Source organism: Neolamprologus brichardi, chromosome 5 (genome assembly GCF_056152115.1).
Source record: "Neolamprologus brichardi isolate AB-2024 chromosome 5, ASM5615211v1, whole genome shotgun sequence".
Lineage (NCBI taxonomy): Eukaryota > Metazoa > Chordata > Actinopteri > Cichliformes > Cichlidae > Neolamprologus > Neolamprologus brichardi.
The window spans coordinates 2063834-2082638 of NC_142108.1; the positions used below are offsets into that span (position 1 = coordinate 2063834).

The 18805-nt window shown below is 42.2% G+C and overlaps 3 protein-coding genes across 3 annotated transcripts; 1 reads left to right on the forward strand and 2 right to left on the reverse strand.

Moving 5' to 3' along the window:
- Positions 1–808: 808 nt before the first annotated feature.
- On the reverse strand, positions 809–7585 carry nuf2 (UF2 component of NDC80 kinetochore complex). The gene is made up of 13 exons (XM_087841245.1): positions 7368–7585; positions 5379–5453; positions 4934–5010; positions 4292–4353; positions 4006–4103; positions 3597–3670; positions 2948–3041; positions 2798–2860; positions 2574–2711; positions 2349–2489; positions 1307–1482; positions 1042–1177; positions 809–970 (listed from the first exon to the last, which is right to left on the reverse strand). The coding sequence occupies exons 1-13, from the start codon at positions 7488–7490 to the stop codon at positions 863–865; spliced, it is 1365 nt and encodes a 454-aa protein (XP_087697371.1). The 5' UTR covers positions 7491–7585; the 3' UTR covers positions 809–862.
- A 1838-nt stretch (positions 7586–9423) lies between these two features.
- ap5b1 (adaptor related protein complex 5 subunit beta 1) lies at positions 9424–15597 on the forward strand. Its single transcript, XM_087840485.1, has 3 exons — positions 9424–9727; positions 10083–10877; positions 11980–15597. Exons 1-3 carry the CDS (start codon positions 9590–9592, stop codon positions 13876–13878), a joined length of 2832 nt encoding a protein of 943 aa, XP_087696611.1. The 5' UTR covers positions 9424–9589; the 3' UTR covers positions 13879–15597.
- Positions 14059–18263, reverse strand: c5h1orf50 (chromosome 5 C1orf50 homolog). The gene is made up of 5 exons (XM_087840486.1): positions 18107–18263; positions 17173–17288; positions 16989–17075; positions 16779–16910; positions 14059–16006 (listed from the first exon to the last, which is right to left on the reverse strand). Exons 1-5 carry the CDS (start codon positions 18153–18155, stop codon positions 15821–15823), a joined length of 570 nt encoding a protein of 189 aa, XP_087696612.1. The 5' UTR covers positions 18156–18263; the 3' UTR covers positions 14059–15820.
- Positions 18264–18805: the final 542 nt, after the last annotated feature.

Consider the following 18805-nt stretch of genomic DNA (forward strand, 5'->3'; position numbering starts at 1 on the left):
TGCTGTTGGTCTTGCTTATGCAGCATCTACATCAGCTCTGCATACTTTGCATATATGAGATCAACGGTAAGGTGATGTGACTTCTATACATTTTACATCAGATAAAAACTTTAGTTGTAAGATTCAGATAATTATTTATTAAAAGCGAGACATTTTAAATGAGAATAAGAAAGAAAAGTATTTCTTTGTGCCCGTCTTTCCCTGTTTATGCCCTACCTGACATCCACTGGTTTCCTCTTTCTGGCGCAAAGTGGGCGATAAACAAGAGAGACGGGACTTGTGACAGAAAAGCCGATCAGCTGATCATTGATCAGTTTCATGATTGAAGTAGCAACAGGAGAGGGAGGGGGAGAGGAGAGGAGGCAGCTGTCCAGCGTAAAGATGCATTCTAGCTGAAGTATGGGAGAAATCGCATTCCTTTTCCTCTCAGTACCGTTTTCTTCTGTTTGTCTGATGAAATTGCTTTCAGGGCCGTTGCCCAAGCAAGGGGGAGGGTGCATCTGACCTCGGCTGTAATTGGTCCAGCCCAGAGTTGATTAACCAGTTGTCCAGTCCACCACCTTTCATTGTTCATACCGTTACAAACAACATTGGCCCATAAAAATGAAAAATCACCGGTGGGCTGATGGCCAGTCCAGCAGTGTGAGGTTGTATTGTACTAGTCGGTTGATGTTTGACATCAGTCGTCTTCCTGGACTGGTTTTATTTATATGTGTCAAAACATGACAAAATACAAGTTCATTAATGTACAAACTTTATTTATAGAATTTAAATACTCAGAAAGACAAAGACAAGAGTAAAAAAAACAAAAAACGACAACAGATTAGTAAATACAGGTTTACAATAAAAAAAAAGAGAGAGATTAGAAGTTTGCAGACATCTTGGTTAGATTGAGTTTCAGGTCCATGGTGTGCATCTCAATCCTCTTGTGGAGCTCATCCATGGATGTGGACAGTGTGTCATAGAGAGCCTGGACACAGAAGGGGATCGTGTTACTCTCAAACTATGAATGAACAGCGAGCAGACGGGAGCTGCCTGTACCTGAGCCTTCTCTGTCTCTTTGCTGCACACGTCTCTCAGGCTCTTAATGCTGCTCTTCAGCTTCTGCGTCTCAGCGGAGATCTCTTGGATTTTGTCAGCCATGTCCTCACGCTTCTGGTGGATTTGGTCACACTGCCTGCAGAAAAGTTAAGTTTGGTTTTAAATATGTCAGTTTATCACATTTAAGTCTTTCGGAAATACAACGCTCTTGTGAAACCACCGCATCATGAATCCTGCCGTTTATTAACTCCACTAAAGTTAATACCCCAACACTTCCTGAACGTGCTGCTCCTTCGTCTCTCTCTTCTTCTGCCTGCGGATGTTCTGTTTGCACTCCTTATCCTGCTTCATGCCCAAAGCTCGCTTCAGCTGGCCTTCCTCCATGCACAGGTTCTTCAGCTCCTTCTGCTTCTTCTCATACTGAGCCATCAGCTCCTGGTGCTACTCATTCACACAAACCACATGGATACACAAATCAATGATCAACTGCACTGCTGCACTGTTGAGTTTGAACTTTAAACACAAGAATTTTTTTTTAAAGCTAAATGACTTTAGCTCCTATAATATATAATAATATAGTGGTATATAAGGACTATATAGTGGTATATATAGTCCTTTGGCTGTGTCACATCAGCTCAGGACAGAGAAAATTGAAAAGAGTCAAAAGCAAGTACAAATATGATTTTGGGCCTCAGTGCAGCTCATTCGTTCATCCTGTAGCTGTATTAGCTGTATTAGTTCCTCTCTGTTTTATCCCTCAAACAGCCGATGGATGGCGCTTCTGTGCTCATTGGCAGAAAATGCACAACTACAGGGCACTTGGGTAAGTACCAAAGTAAGCAAAGTGTCTTCATATTACTTTGACTTTCAATTTGTTTAAAGCAAAAACAATTTACTCAAGCATTGCAGCTCGGCAGCTTGTTACTGGATTAACAGGCTGATTGTTTTTGTGCTGCTTTCTTTTAATGAACTTCTGACAAGAAGAGAACTTCCCGTCAGTCACAGCTGGGCCGACAAGTTCTTCAAATCTCAATCCCCAAACGTTTAAGTGTGTATACAACTACTTACCGTCTCCATGCTGATAATAAATATGTCAGATGTCAAATTAAATAGAACAATATACTGCAACAGCGCAGTGTATAAAAAAAAGAAGCTCACAGGCAAATGTGAGGCACATGTGAGCAAAAGCTTCAGGAATAGAAAAAATATCAAACAGACATTACATAATTTTTCCTCCAGGTGTCCCACTCTGTACATCCGGTCTGTGTGTGTATAGATAAAGGAGAGCAGCTGCTCTGATATTGTACCTCTTCCAGCCGCTGCTTGGTGTTGCTCATGCTGCTCTCCAGGTCCTGCAGAAGGCTGTACATCTGCTGGATCTCAGCCTCGGTGTGAGTCACACCCTGCACCATGTTCTGCAGCTCCACCCCACGCTCGTCTGTTTCTTCCTGAAAACAGCCATCATACACGTGGATCACAAACACATCAACTCAACGCAGCAGCTTTTGGAGTCAAAGACGTTTTCCACTCACGATGGAGTTCTTGATGCTCTTCACATTCTCCCTCATCTTCTCCATCTGGCTCTTCAGCTCCTCTGGAGACTCCACGATCTGAGACTTCAGTTTGCTGATGTCTTCCTTCAGGTTGCTGACATCTAGCTTCACCTGGGCCTGATGCACACAAACTCGCACTTATATTTGCCGTTCAAAGCTCCGAGCGCACACAGACAACAGCGTAAAGTGCTCGGACAGTTTACCAGTTTCTGGGTCTTCTCTGCTATCGTAGCTTTCCACTCTGTGATGCTGTCGTTTTTGGCATTCTGGAAATAAAAGTGTTTTGTTTTTGTATTTACTGATGGCACACACAATACCTTTTACTACACTGAGCATGCTTCATCACCCCCTACCACTTCCTGGTATTCATGCATGGTGGTGGACTGTAGCTCAGAGAGAGCGGCTGCCAGCTCATCAGCCTCAGCCTGTTGCTCTGGTGGGATGGTCCTGAGTAAGGACAAGACAAAGTGCAGTGCTTAGCCTGCATAACTGTTCATTTACTCATAATAGAGACAATTGATAGATTATTAGTCAATCATTCTGTTGCTTTAAATAATAAAAAAAAGGTCATACATTGTGCATTCCCAGACAGTGAGATCGGGAAATATAACATATGTCACATAAACTGTGTGGGAGATTCCTGTTGGACAGGGACCCATCTTAACACAGGGATCACCTTGTGTTAAAATGTAAGGGATCCCTTACCTTAAATATCTGCCTATAGTGGCACACGGGGATCAGAGTTATTTTTCTTGTGAGTGAGACAAACAAAAATTCAGTCTGTAGTTTCTCATTTTGAGCCTAAGCAAAAGGAAAGAGTTCTGATGGAGCAGACAGCCTTGGATTAGCTCTTCTTTCTGGAAAAATTAGCAGCTGTCTCCACTAATGAGCATAAAAATGTTATTAAATGGTTGTGGCCTGGATTGTTTCAGGGATGGCATGTTTTTCCAGCCATACACCAAACAACACCGACAAAAGTCACAGAATCGTTCCTCCACTTACGTCAGCATCTCAATCTTCTTCTCTGCCTCCCTGATGCCTTTAGTATAAGCCTGCAGTCTGTCCATGTCTGCCCGCTGAAAACACACAGAGCAACAGTATTACTGCGAGGCTAACAAACACATTGGAATGGTATATAAAACAATAATCCAACGTACTGAACCTTCTTGCAATATATTCTACTCTCATGATTAAAAGTGATTTGCAACATGTCGTCTAAAGTCTTAGTAAACGGGTACAGTTATGCATATCGGAGTCATTTATGAGAACAAAATGTTGAGTTTAAAAGACCGTCTTGAAAATTGTCCCTCAGCAAAATAATCCAAGCTAGTTCAGTATTACAGAGGAGAGGTTCATCCTTTATTTTGCTCCCCATTCCACACAATTCTCTGTGTTCCCCAAGAAAACATACAAATTTAGTCTGCTTCTCCAAGACGACCTCCATCCTCTGCTTCCTGAAGTGGAGAAAGTTCATGATGGCGCTCAGAATGGTTAGAGTCCTCTGTTTTTCTGGAGAAATCAGGCCAAGATCATCATCAAAGATAATTGTACATTAAACACAATCTCTAAATTTGAATATTTGGGAGATCTAGACTGCTGATAAAAAAAATAAAAAACAAAAAGACATTTGAATGTATGAGGGGTATTTTATGCAAGATACAAACCACAAACTATTGAATGAAATCAGTGAGACTTACTTGGAGCCAGCAGATCATTGAGTGAAAAATCCAACACCAAACACATAGGCAGAAACTGCCGCCTAGAAAGAAACGATAAACACACAAAAAAACATTTCACAGTTGTAAACTAAGATTAGACAAAACCAGCAGTGTACGCTACACTTTGTTCCCTCATACATGCAGAAATATCTACAGTTTGAACCTCTTTGCTTTATTTCAGGGTGCAGGCTGCAGCACAATCATTTATTTCTCCATTTTACTTCACTATAGTGTTGGTATGCATTTATTATTATTCAATTATAGTTATGCATCAGTTAAGTTCCCAAAAAAGTTCCATGTGAACAAAATATGGGTTTATGAGATTTGCAGATTCATTCATTCTGGTTTTATCTACATTTTATACAGCTTCCCACCTTCTACTGAGTTGGACTTGTAATAGAAATATTGATATTTGGCCCCAGTGAACTGATAATAATGTAATAGGAGGAAGTCATATGATATACCATAGCCTAGCCAGGGCCTAACTCCCTACAGGATCACACTGTGTCATCAGTCTCAATAACTGTGTTGAATAATCAAGGTTACTGTCCCTCATCGTGATTGGACTTTCTGCTATAACCAAGCGGCCTGATATCCCAGACAGAAAATGGGTAAACTCACATGCGTGTGTAGACACTCATGATAGCAGTTGCCCCTTCGTGATAGGCTGGATACTGAATGTTTTCCAGAAGTGGAACCTGTGGAAAACAAATTACAAATCCAGGCCACAGACAAAAGAAACATCAGCTGCTAGCTGAACATGTTGCATTTGCTCTCACGTCAGAAATTGACATTCATACACTCAAAAGGTTCTATAATGTTTCTGTCAGTGATAGCATTTTCACTGCTATGAAGACAGATCACACATATCAATTCAACTACAGGCACTGCAGACATAAAGGCTTGGATGCTGTGTGTCATATTTGAACACGTTCCTTCACTGTGAACTAAAATACAAGCTTGCAAAAAGGTCTGCAGAAAAGACATCATCATCATCAAGCCAACTAAGAGAAGGAACATTCACTGTCTGAGCATTTTAGAGCAGAATTTGATATTTAACACTCACCATGGAGTGACACTCAGGCCTGAAACGATACAGGAGATGCAGCACTCTCATGTATAAGGTCTGAACTGCTTCTGGCTGTAAGAGAGGAAAGTGCTCTGTTAATGATCTTTTTCTCATCCTTTATCTTATTCGACACTATGTTTCCACCTGAATCTCAGGGTACTAAAAGACAAACAGACCGAGGCTTACATTCACTCTTCAGTGTCCAAGAGTGCAAGAAGAGGTCCTCCTGCTACCCCTGAAATCTTGTCTCTCTTTGAGACATGATTTCAGTTAAAGAAAAAAAGGGCAACGTTTGTTCTGTGCAGAAGTAATGACCTGTGGTCAGGGCTCTGAATAAAGAGTATTTTCATTATTTGACTTCTTTGTAAATGTGACTGTGACCAGAATAGTTTACTGTTTTACAAATTTGGTTAGAGGGGTCGATTGCGCTCAATTTTTTTCTCAATTCTTTGAATGATTCAAAATGCAAAATAATGCTTATTTATCCTATACTGGACCTTGCTGAAGTCCCTCATTTTATCTTCTATCTGAAACAAGCTATTTTAACTTCCCTTACTTTAAGCCAATCTTCTTTTGATTGGCTGTCCCTCATAAACAGGCCTGAGTAACTGAGATGACCATATTAGTGCTGTCTACTCTCAGTGAGCTTTTGGCTCACAGGGATTAGTTGTTCACATACCTCAATATCAAATCCTGGCCATGTTTAATGTGAGCAGATAAGAATGGAACAGTATCCAAGGTGTGACCAAAAAGGTGTGAGCTGTTTTCAGCTGAAGCAGCCCGTTTCCAAAACCGCACATCAGGTAAGGAGTAAGACCAGAAGAAAGACTGTCTTTCTTCCCTTCTCTCCAGCTCGTATGTATGGGGTTATATCAACAATCTGTACGCCCAAGATTAAGATGAATCAGTACAGGATTCTACAAAGTGAGAGGTTACGTGGAAATAACGAGAAATGTGGCGTTTCCAATTCAGTAAAAGCATTGTAATTTTTTGTGCCAATACCCACACAAAATCCCACCACACTGGACCAAGTACAAGAGGACATGAAAAGACTTTCACTGTAAGATCTCAAATGAGCTGGCAACACTTAAATCAGTTCAGATGTTCAGCAGGAGATGATCTTGAATATGAGACCACACCTTAATAAAACAATAATGAACACCCGATTCTTTACTAGAATCGGTTTAAATGATCAATTGCAAAATCGGTTAAATCAGCAACTGTTTCCAGATCATTCATGTAGAAAATAAACAATTCAAAACCCAGTTGTCTTCTTTTGGCTGTTATATATTTTACTGTATTTAGGTCGCCTGTTTGCTGAACATTGAAATTGTGGGCAGTTCACTCATCATAATGACCTCAGCTCTATCCACCTTCGTTTCTATGGACAAAGAAAAAGAGTATTTTTTTCTGAACAAGACTTTTAATGCACAGTGAGTTATCAGGATCGCCCTCCCCCCAAGAACTTAGTGAGGAAACTTTAATACTTGAACAACTTGTCTTTAACATTACAATATTAACATTTTCTAATAATGACTTATCTATGTTACACAAAACAGCATAATGCAGTTAACTCGGCTCCACTTTTACATTTAAAAATATAGTACATTATGCTACCATAAGCACAGCCTTAAGAGATGTGTAAGAAAACAAACTGTCATGTCTCTGCATCACGTCAACGTGTCAATTGTGAAATCAAACTAAAGACCTTTTAAGACTTTTCCAAGGAGATTCTTCAAAATTATCCTCTGCTGTGTTTCTCCCTTTTTATTTGCATTTATCCACGACAAATTAATTAACTGCGTGAAACTGTAAAGAGGGCTAACCCCCCCATACATATTAATTTGGCCCGTAATACCAACTCTAAAATCAAATGACAATGAGCCTTTCCAGCTCATTATGTAATTTGCTTTTCCGGGCTTTACCTTTTTTTCTAAACCGCGGAACATTTTGTAGGTAGACTCTGTAACACCAAGCGGACCTTACCTTTGGATGAGGAGTCAAGTCGCTCTTTGTAAAGTGTTTTGCTTCTTGACCAGTGAGAACTTCAGTTCGATAAAAGTTCACTATCGCATCCGCTGTGTATACAGGAAAAGTGTTTTCAGACATTGTCGCAAATAAATTGGAAAAATAAAGAGAAAGCAAAGAACTGAAAACGTCAACTCCAGCCAACGGATAAAATTGGCGCCTTCCTTATTGATTTGCAGTCGGTAGATCTGATTGGTTAACGTCACTTCTTCTGTTGTGAGTAAAATATTACTTTATGTACTGGCGCCATCTAGCGCTTAAACCAAGTGACTGTTTTGATTCGGGTGACAATTAAGAAAATTAAACAGTAGCAAATTTACAACTATAATAATAATAATAATAATAATAATAATATAACAACAACAACAACAACAACAATAATAATAATAATAATAACAATAATAATAATAATTATCATTATTATCATTATTATTATTATTTTCTGGGTATTTATATGATGAGGACCTTCAGAAAAATACAACAACAAAAAACAAACAAAGATACAAACAAGAACCCTGTAGTTAAGATGTTGTCAATGTGGTGGCGAGACTAAAATTTAAAAGTTTCCCTCGCTGTTTTATGCTCGGGTTTTTCATATGAAAAATGAAATCTCACTTTATCACACAGAATGATGACATGTTAATTTTTTTAATGAGGACCATGCTGTTTCCTGAGCTTCTGTTGCACTTCTGACTATACTCTTTCGAGGAACTGAGGCACTGAGCTTAGTTGACTGGGGCTGTGTCCCATTTCAGGGTCTGCACGCTTGAAGTACGCCCACTACGCGTACTACATACGGTGCGTACTATAAGTACGAGAAGTGCGGAAGTGAGAGGCTTGTGAAATGGGACGGTATATGCTTCGTCGCGCTGTTCAGGTTGCCTAGCAACCATGATACTAACCGCGAGACACCTTACATACTGCTTTGTTTGTAGTTTGACAGAAATGAAGGAGAAAATTGTTTTGTTGGCCATTCATTTTTGTTCTGACATCACTTTGATTAGTTGAGTATCTGAGGCTGAGACCACAGGACTGTAAAACATGATTCAAGGGCTTCATTTCTGTACTGAACAGTCATTTAAGATTAGCTAGTAAATAATAATTAGTTAATGTTGTTCATGAGACTAAAGTCATCTCACTATGGTAATGTAAATATAATATGGCCAATATTATAGTTATTGTCAGATTATTATGATATAAATATATATATATATATATATATATATATATATATATATATATATATATATATATATATATATATATATATATATATATATAATCTATATCACTGACTTTCAGCTTGTTGTGTTTGTGGATATATGACTGACTTTAATTATCCATAAAATCATCAGATTCTCTGTAAGATTAAGGTCGACTATATGTATATTTAGAAGTAGAGGCTTTAAAACCAAGTTAATGCTGAAAGTACAAACATCACTAGTGTCACATAACTTTGCCGACATGTGGCCAACAGCAATGTTTTAATGTTCTTCGTTATTAAACATTCACACATAAATAAGTGACGTCATATTCAGTACTTACTTTTGACAGTTCACTTTTCGGCCGCTCCCTTCTGCCTTATTTTGCTGCAAAATTATCCACACCCACCGCCACGCTATGAATTGTGGGATATATGGGACCACGAAGCGTGCACCGGACCACGCTTGATATTTGGGGAAATCGATGGCGCATTTGGAGTATGCATTTCAAGTACACTTCGAATTGGGACAGCCGTCGTCGCGTGGCGGTGACGTAACCGCACTTAAAATGCGTACTTCAAGCGTGCAGACCCTGAAATGGGACACAGCATGGGATTCTACATTCAGTGGCTGTGTCCTAATTCAAGGGTAGCAAATTCAGGGGTAGGGTGGATCCTTCCAAGCATGCTACCCCTGAATTTGGACACAACCAGTCGCTCTTTAGAGCTATATCTTGGGTTAAAAAATTTTTTCTTTGGATATATCCTCCAAAGCAGCAGGGGGCGGTAAATATAACACTGCAAGTATTAAATGTGCGCGTGACACAATACGGAAACGGCAACTATCAACAGTGGATGCTGGATGTTTGCGAAGCCTGGTTTCTTTAATTCTCAAAGACAACTTTGCTAGCAGCGGATTTCAGTAACAGTTCCTGAAATGATAACTTGCAAGCCGATAAAGTCTTGGATTTGAGAGACAATGGCGGCGAACTGGGCCGAGAGGATTTCTGCTTTCTCCCGCAGTCCGTCCGGCTTCCTCTCCGGGACCACCGCGGAGGCTTTCCTGGCGGAGTTGCTCCGCGAGCTCCGCGATGACAGAGCCACTTACAGCGTTAAGGTAAATATAGTGAACAGAAAGCGTCGGTATTGTGTCAGCTGGCAAACATGTACAGTGCAGTGTGTCATATTCATTGTCTGTTCCCTTATTTCACTCTGGGACGTGTGTACCTTAGCCACTGACACTAAATTAGCCGTGTTTGACTCTCTACATTCGCAAGACAGCAACGAGCAAGCTGTGTTGTTTGGTAGCTTTGGGACACGGAGAAGTTTGAAAATGTAAAGCAGTAACATATATGTGACTGTACTTACAGACTTGCTGTTTTTTTAAAGGATTTGTGGCAGTAACGGAAAGCCGGGCAAGCTAATGTTTTTGTGTGCAGTGTTCTTATCTTCTATGTGTTTACCACTCGCAGATCCTCCTGCTATCGCCGCTGTGTGAGCACCCGACCCTGCTGTGTTGTTCGGACTCTGTGGGTGAGGAGACAGCCCTGGAGCTCATGTCAGTATTCGCCCAGTGTCCTCCTAAGTCTGTCCAGTTTCGTTGTCACCTCCTCCTGGCTCTCACCTCCGTCCTCATCTGCACTTCCTGTGTGAAGAGCCACTCCCGTGCATCTCTAGACTTTCTGGATGTGCTCCTTCAAATAGCCCAGGACACCAGCGACATCCATACGGATGGCAGCCAGCGTCCTCTTCGGGCAATAGCCTGCGAGTGCCTGCGGGAACTGGAGGCCTGCTGCCCCGGCCTCCTCTCCCAGCGCCTTGAGCTCTTGGGTGGGCTCTGGCAGCAGGAAACATCGAGGCTCCACCAGGCTTATGCAGAGCTTTACACTCTGGTGTTAAGAAATGCCATCTATCAGCTCACCCAGGAAATAGGAGCTGGTGCTGAGCACCTTAAAGCCCTTCTGGGAGGGAACACATCAGCTGCATGGGAAGCAGACCAGGAGTCAGGCCTGGCAAGCAGCAAGGACTCAGCCATACTGTCTTCTCTCATCCTGGGACCCATGGGCACAGTACCAACTCTGCACACCGGCCCTGACTGTAAGGAGCTGCGATCAGTCCTCTCCACCCTCCTGGATGAGTCCTACCTGCTCACTCCTCTGTGTCAGGCTACACTATTACATAGACTGACAGAGGTGGTTGCCATGGTGCCTGGAGTCCCTCCAGCTATATTCAGGACTCACCTGCTGCGGCTCCTGGGCACCAGTGAGGTTTGTGTTACATGGCATGAATTGAAGGGGGAGGGGAATCAGTAAAGGATGAAGTGCTGTGATTCCTTAAAGCAGGAAATTAGTTGGCGTTTTTGCACTTCTAGTTCCTTGTTTATAATCCGACTGGGTTTTTGGTTAGACGGCTGAAAGTGTGTGGTTAAAAGTCTTTCAGCATTTGCACGTCTTGTCCTACAAGATAAAATATGTTGGTGTCTGTCCTCAACTTTGAAGGTACCGTCAGTCAATTTTAAAGTTATTTAATAGGGGGGAAAAGAATATTATACTCAGCAATATATATTGATTAGTGTGTAATTACGTCTTCCAACAATTTGATGAGGAAACCACCCTGATCCCACGCCATATTTTGAATAAATCAAGTTTTGCCTGTTTGCCTAGAGACCAGTCACATACGTAAGACGTCAAAGGCGGAGGAGAAGAGAAGTAGTAGTTGTTTGCATGTTGTGGAGGAACATTTCAACTTATTCCTGCACCTTCAGACTCATTATATGAAGCGCCTTACATGTTTTATCGTCAGAGAAGACACAGAAAAAAACAACAGAAAGCAACAAAACCACCACTATCATAATAAAACGACGCCCTCTTCCTCCTCGCCTCGAGCCTCATCTTCTGAATTGAAGTCATTTACATTTTATGACCTGATTTATTGCCAAGTGTTACTATTCAAATATTTTAACATATAGTGATACAAAACTGTGCTTTTTACACAAACACCACATGACGCCAGCCTGCCGCGGCCGTTATGGGACACAGCTTATATTTCATGGTTTTGATCTCTCTTGACTAAAGCGTGTTCTACAGCAGCCGCCGTAATGAGATTACATACTTGAATTAAAGGTTAAGAAAACAGAACTGAGGTGTGTGGAATATCCACAGGCCTCATTGTGTGGAGTGATGGGCTGTTGTTAAAAGAAGACATTTTTCTGTTTCAGCCTGATCGTTTCAATTCCAAACATGATTTATTCTAAAAACTTGCCAAATATGTGTTTTCTGCTTTTCTTTTTAATAAAACAGATTGTCTTTCCCTTTGGTAAGTTTTGGGATGTGATCAGTCTGATTGTTTTGGTGTTTTTCATGCCGTCAGGTGAGCCTCCTTCATGCCACTCTGCTGCTGAAGTGTGCCTTCACAGACAGCCTGTTCAGCTCTGAAGACGAAGCCTTCGTCCTCAAACGGCTGGTGGTGCTCTCCCAGCACCTGCTCCTGAGCACGCCTGAGAAACTCTTCTACATGGACTGCATCCTGCACTTCCCGGAGAACCGGCCCATCAGCTGCGGCGACGGTGACGAGACCCTCCCCGTGCTCCTCACGCCGCAGCTCGCTTCAGCTCTGGTGCCCACCGTGTTTAATGACAGCGCCACCCTGCTCGCCCGGTTCAACATGCTATCCCTGGTGTACCTGGAGGAGGGGGAGGAAGGCCAGGGAGGCCAGGGGCTGGCCTACCTCTACGAGCACCTGAGCTCGCTGCTGAGCATGGTGGAGAACGGGTGCAGCAGAGAGCTCGTCGTCACCTTCTTCAGAGCAGCCTTCCTTTTCCTGTATTATTTCTGCCACGTGGAGCGTTACTCCAACGACCTGACCAAGCAGCTGTGTCAGCTCTACCTCAACCACACCAAGCTGGCTCCACATTTCATCAACCTGGCTGACCAGACCCAGGACAGACTGTCTGAGTCCAGCTGGTCTGTGGGGCTCCTCAAAGCTCTGCAGAGGGTCATTACTGAGGCTCCGCTAACCCAGCTCACCTCGCACGACCTCAGCCGGCACCTCAAGATGCTGGCCCGAGTGGCGGAGGAAGGAGAGATCATCCAGCAAAGCAGCCTCACCTTCCTCTCCAGCATCGTCGCTCCCTCGTCATCCTCGTTGTGCACAGGTGGCGATTGGCGTCTGGGAAACGACATCCTCAGGGTCTGCCGCCATCTGCTCGTCCACCCAAGTCTGGACTCGCTGCTGACTCCTCTGGCTGACGTCCTGCAGCTCCTCGTCTGCCACTACGCAGACATGGAGATCCAGGACCACGCCCGTCTCTACTACACCCTCCTGACCACGCTGTCGAGGGAGAAGCTGGCTGGAGTGTTGGCGCAGGGCATGGAAGAGGGAGGGCGTCAGGACAAAAAGCAGTCGCTGTCCTGCCTCATAGGTGAGGGGCTGACGAGCACACTGACCATCCAGCAGACAGAGAGAGCTGTATTCAGGCTGATCGAGGCCCCTCCTGAGCCACGAGCAGGAGACATAAATTCAGATGAAGTACAGAAAGGCCCGGGGGAGGCGAGCGCATCGCTGGAGGCCTACAGAGATCAATTCAGTGACTCCAGCTTTGCTTCAGAGATCATCTTACAGTACCAGCTGGTCCACATCAACTCTCATGACTCCCACTTTGATCAACTCTTTAGCATCCGCCTTCACTTCAGCCTCACAGACCATCACTACGAGGAGCTGGGCGACATCAGCGTCCCATGTCTTCTCAGAGAGAGGCCGTCGGCCATAGTTCAGCTAACACTGAAGCCCAGGAAGCCTTACCCCACCAGCCTCCACGCCAGCGCCATCTTCACCTCTCCAGATGGCCATACATGGCACACCACCCTACCTGACATCCATGTATCTTTCCAGCAAACTTTCCTGCCTCTGCCTGTCCCCTCAAACTGGGGACGAGGCGGCACACTGAGCGTGTTCGAGGGTTTGTGGGACGAAATCTGCTCAGAGAGCGGAGACAGTGCTATGAGCCTCTTCTGCTGCCAGCTGAAGGAAGCAGCTCTAAATACACTGGTGGAAAAGCACTTCCTCCCCTTCCTCATATCAGGCGCGTCACATAAAGAAGAATTCAAAGTGCTCTTCTTCCTCCCACCACGCTCTCACATCCTGCTGAAGGTAAGCTCAGAGGAGGACGCCGTGCACTTCAACATTGCCACGGATAACTGGGAGCTTCTGTCTCATATTAACTCTTACCTTCTAAAAATTACATCATTACAGGAAGACGCGCTCAGCTGACTGTGATGGACAATAGTGGGCTGATTTTTAAAAATGGAAATGCACTTTTAACATCCATATTTTTCAAAGTAAGATGTAAATGGGACTGACTGGGGACAGTTGATTTAAAATGAAGAAATTGCACTTTGATTTTGTTGATATGCAATTAAACAAACCTTATTTTCTGGAGACAAAAAAATCTCATCTTTACACTTTTATTTTTAAGAAAAGGCAATTTATAACTTACGAGTGTGCAAACTCATCAACCAGATAATTAACCACTGTTGCCCTCACTTCTGTACCAGTAATGCAATTGTTTATATTAACAGTGGCCATATTTGATTACTGTACAGTGATGTTAAACAGTAAACTAATCATTAGGAACATCCCGAACCCTGCCATGTATTAGCCATTGGTCTAAATATTGGTAGTGGTCTTCTCTCTTTTGGCTGAAAAGCTAGAAAAAATAAAGACACTGGAGAAACATGCTTCAACCACAAGAGGGCCACTAGAGGGCGCTGATGGAAATGCCACAGGGACGACAACCAGCTGACTCATGCAGTCAGACCATAAATAAGTTGTCACTAGGGATGCAACGATACCAATTTTTTCAAACCGATACGATACCGATACTTGGATCTGGGTACTTGCCGATACAGAGTACAAAAACCAATACTTCTAACACACACAAATACAATTAATTGGAAGACAGGTTTTATTATATTCCCTGCCGATAAAAAATAAAATCTTAATAAAAACGACCACAAAAATTTCAAGTGAAAAATAAGCACTTCTGTTAAATTATTGCAGAGTCTCCACATTGTAATTTAACAAAATACCACTGAACTATTGGCACTGTCTGGGCAGTTGGGAATTTCATATCGCGGCTCGAGTATGCTGAGAAGACGGTGCAATCCTATGTTTTCCACGGCCGGCATTGGCTGGTCATCCAGAGCGATAAAATGAGTCAGAGCCTCTGTTATTTAAACTGCCCGTGGATTTTCTCTTGACATTTTTCTTCGCTTTTCCAAAACCTGAGTTAAAGTTGGCTGTTCCACACTGCTGACATTTTGTTTAGCCTAGCTACAGCAGCCTCCAGTTTCTCTTTTTTTATCTGGAGCTGCCAGTCTCACTCGCCTAACCCTGTGCCTGTTTAGCGCGGGTGTCCCCCTAGTGGCCAATCTAAAAAACTACAACAGAAATGAAAAGCCACCCTCTGATTAATGAAATAAGTTGGTATCGGTTCATGGTATCGGTTAACTTTTACGAGTATGAGTACACACACATTTTACAGTATCGGCCCCGATACCAGTATCGGTATCGGTGCATCCCTAGTTGTCACATTATCCTAGTCCTCACTCATAAATAACTACACATAGCACATTTGAAAAAAAAATATTGGATTTTTTTAATCACCATATATCAATATTGTCTTACAGTTGGGCTTTAATCAGGAGCCCAAGTTTCAAGAATACAGCTGGATAAAGGTGCCTTGTTTCACCACTAATGGTGCTAAAAAGCTAAACCTTTCGGAGTGGTTCTGCTGATAAACTGCAGACTGATGCTGTACTAACACGAGACGCAGAAGTACAATTCCTTTTGGTGAGAAAAGCTGGATGTCAGCTTCTTGTGTTTTTGGATGAGCTCTGTGGTGCAGCTTTATATCTGATCCTTGTGCTGAATGTTGGTGGAATATTCTGCTACACGAGTTCTAATAAATGCTCGTATACAGTAAAAGTGTCCAGACACAGTCTATCAGAGATTTTCACTTTTAGAAAAGATGTGTGTGTGTGTGTGTGTGTGTACAAACATAAACTAAACAAGTTGTGTCCTTAAGGCAACATAAGAAAGTCGGTGAAGCTTTTGTGACTGACACCAGCAGTTTGGGAATCCTTTAAGACTAGCGTTAGCATCTGGCTCATGTCCTTGAAAAGCCCAGTGTGTGCAAGCTGGAGTCTGTTCTTTATTCAGTGAGGCCTCTGAAGTTGGGTCCTGCGTACGTAGGTAAGGCTGTCTGCTGGCTGACGAGTTTGTCCATGATGGCAAGCTCCGCGTCTCTCTTCTCCACCTCGTCGAAGGGGGTCCACGACATGTCGTGTTGAAGTTTGAATGCACCAAGAAATGGGTGAGGGGAGCTTGGACCCCATTCCTGTGGAGGAGAGGAGAGGACTGTCATAATAAATAGAAAATGTTTTGAGATCAAAAATCCACCATGAAGGAAACTCTCTTCATTGTCCTTTAGTTTGCTAACGTTCAGCACTTCAAAGTCTGCAATAACAACAGCTTTTCTTTATGTTTGTAAAACGATTTCACGTAAATACAAACTGCAGTCCAGTGAGGTGAAGTAACAGAAAAGCTCTGATTCTGTCAGATTCACTTTATTTTTTTAGTCCTGTTGTCATTTATTAGCCACGTGCTGCTTTACACATAATGATTTCTAGTTTCAGGTTACAGTTTATTGGTGTAACGCTGGTATCAGATCAGTATTTGGTACGGGCAGAAACCAGGAGCTAAGGAATCGAATAAGAAAGAAAAAGAGTAGCATTGGTGGTATCTCTAATTCACAAACAAACAAAAAACGTAGGAGTTTTATCCAAATTGGATAAAACTCTAAAAAGCTTATCCTGCTACATTTTTTTAACAAATGTTTTACATTTACAATTGAAAAAGTTAATCTTCTTAAAACCAGTTTGTGCTTCCAAAACCATCCACAGCTGCAGCGTAACCAGCCACATCCAACCTGAGCAACCTGATCATCTGATTTATCAGCTCCCTTCTGGCTGCACGACCTTTGAACACTAACACACAGACGTGCAGCGTCACGTTGAGTATTCACGTGCGTGATGTAACAGCTGCTGTACTGGAGTTTTGTAACTGCTGTCAGTCTGGGCTGACATAACATGAACAAGGCTGGTGCCTACCATAGGAGAGAGGATGGAGAAGTATTTCTGTCCCGATGGCCTCTGATAGAGGTAGTAGATGGTGCCTGGCTTTTTCACAATGTTACAGGCAGCGTGGTGCAGTTCAGAGTCTCTTTTGGCTTCTTCCAAAGCCTAGCAGAGAAGCAAAGATGTTGCCTTTAGATCAGAGCAACGTGACCATGCAGCTCATCCAGCGTGCACGGCTCTTACCTTCCTCGCCTGCTCCTGCAGGTATCTGATCTGGTCTGCAATGACTGTCAGTTTGTTGCAGGCATTGGCTTTTACAAACTCATCTCCCTGGGGGGAAAACAAAACACATATTCAGATATAACACATATTCATTATGAGAATAACCTGAAAGTAAAAAATAACAAAAACTGAGTCCAATCCACACCTTCTGGACTTGCTCTGCAAGAGCAACCAGATTCATGGGGTCTCCAACTCTGTTGGTCTGGTAGGAACTAACCAGTTCCAGCCCACTGGGAGCACTGCTGCTCTCAACCAGAGTCACTGCAAAAAAAATAAAAAATAAATAAAAATGAAAAACTAAATAGTAAATTGTTTCTTAAATATGATGGTGCCTTCATGGCACATTTGAAAATCTGCTAAATAAAGAATTCATTGTTTTTCATTTTCTTTTTTCCCCAGCATAGCTTACACACTTTATGTAAACACATGTAGCCAATATATCTATTGTAAATTAGTATTTACTACCTAAACGTTTCATACACACACACACACACACACATATATATATATATATATATATATATATATATATATGTGTGTGTGTGTGTGTGTGTGTGTGTATATGTATCGAGGGAAACTTGGGCTTCAGTCTTACTGATATATCACATTTTCTCCTCCCTAATAATGATGACTGGTATTACAGAGGTTCATAGAAAAATAATAATCAACATTTCAGAATTGCAGTACCTTTAAGATCAAACAACCTTTGTCTCGGCACATTTATTACAACTTTCTAACGTCTACAGTTTCAAACTAGATGTAGAGACGGGGTTAACCTGCTGGGAGCAGCTTCTATACGAAAAGCTACAGGAGTCCTACCTCTGAACACTTCCTCACATATGACACAATAATGTTATTAAAACACTAACACCAAATTATTTAAATGCACACGGTCCCCCGCCTCGCAGACTGCACTGGTTACGCATGTAATGTAACTCTAGAAAATGCTAACCCACAAGCTCAGCATGAACTCTAGTGTCTAGTTCAGTTTTTACTTAAACAGAGGGTCAGCTCGTGTGACAGTGCGTACAGTCAGATGAGATGAGACTGGTGATCAAGTAAGTGTGTACATGTGTTACCTGTTGTGGTTTTCTCGGGCTGGTTAGGCAGGCTGACCGTCTTGTCCATGTTGTCTTCCTTGAAGTTTTACTATAAACTCCTCTCTCGAGTAATATCAATAATCACAACCTATCTGTAGTCTGTCCACTTGCCTGTTTTGCAACCAACTGGTATTCAACTAAAAATACAGTAGGGATCACTGGGTCCTAATCTCCGCCCCGTTCTGCTCAAAATAGTTGTCCGTATTTATGCCTTTTTAAAATACATTTAATTATACAGTTAATTTTAGCTTACTAGTGATTATGAATTTGTTTTGTTTTAATATAATTATGTATTGGGATCAATAATGATATAAACTTTTATATTCTGTATTTCGTACTTCACTACATTTGCGCTTGTTCTTTCAGGCTCGCAAATAGCAGGTCGACACGAGACAGAGCATTTAAACATGAAGATATGTCAATGTTAAGAAATATACGAAGTTGTATAATACACACAAAACGGAAGCTGTGCTCCACTTTCCACTGAGTCAGACTGCACTTAAAGCTCCTAGCTAAAGCTCACATTAAAGCTGACACTTTCACTAAAAGATGTATTTTTATTGTTTTCGCTCGATCTTCCTCGCGCATACTACGTTCCCCATAATACATTGCGTGCTTAGTTTCATATTTTTGGTAAGTGAACAATTTTTTGGTAAGTTTTTTTCTATTGTAACGAAA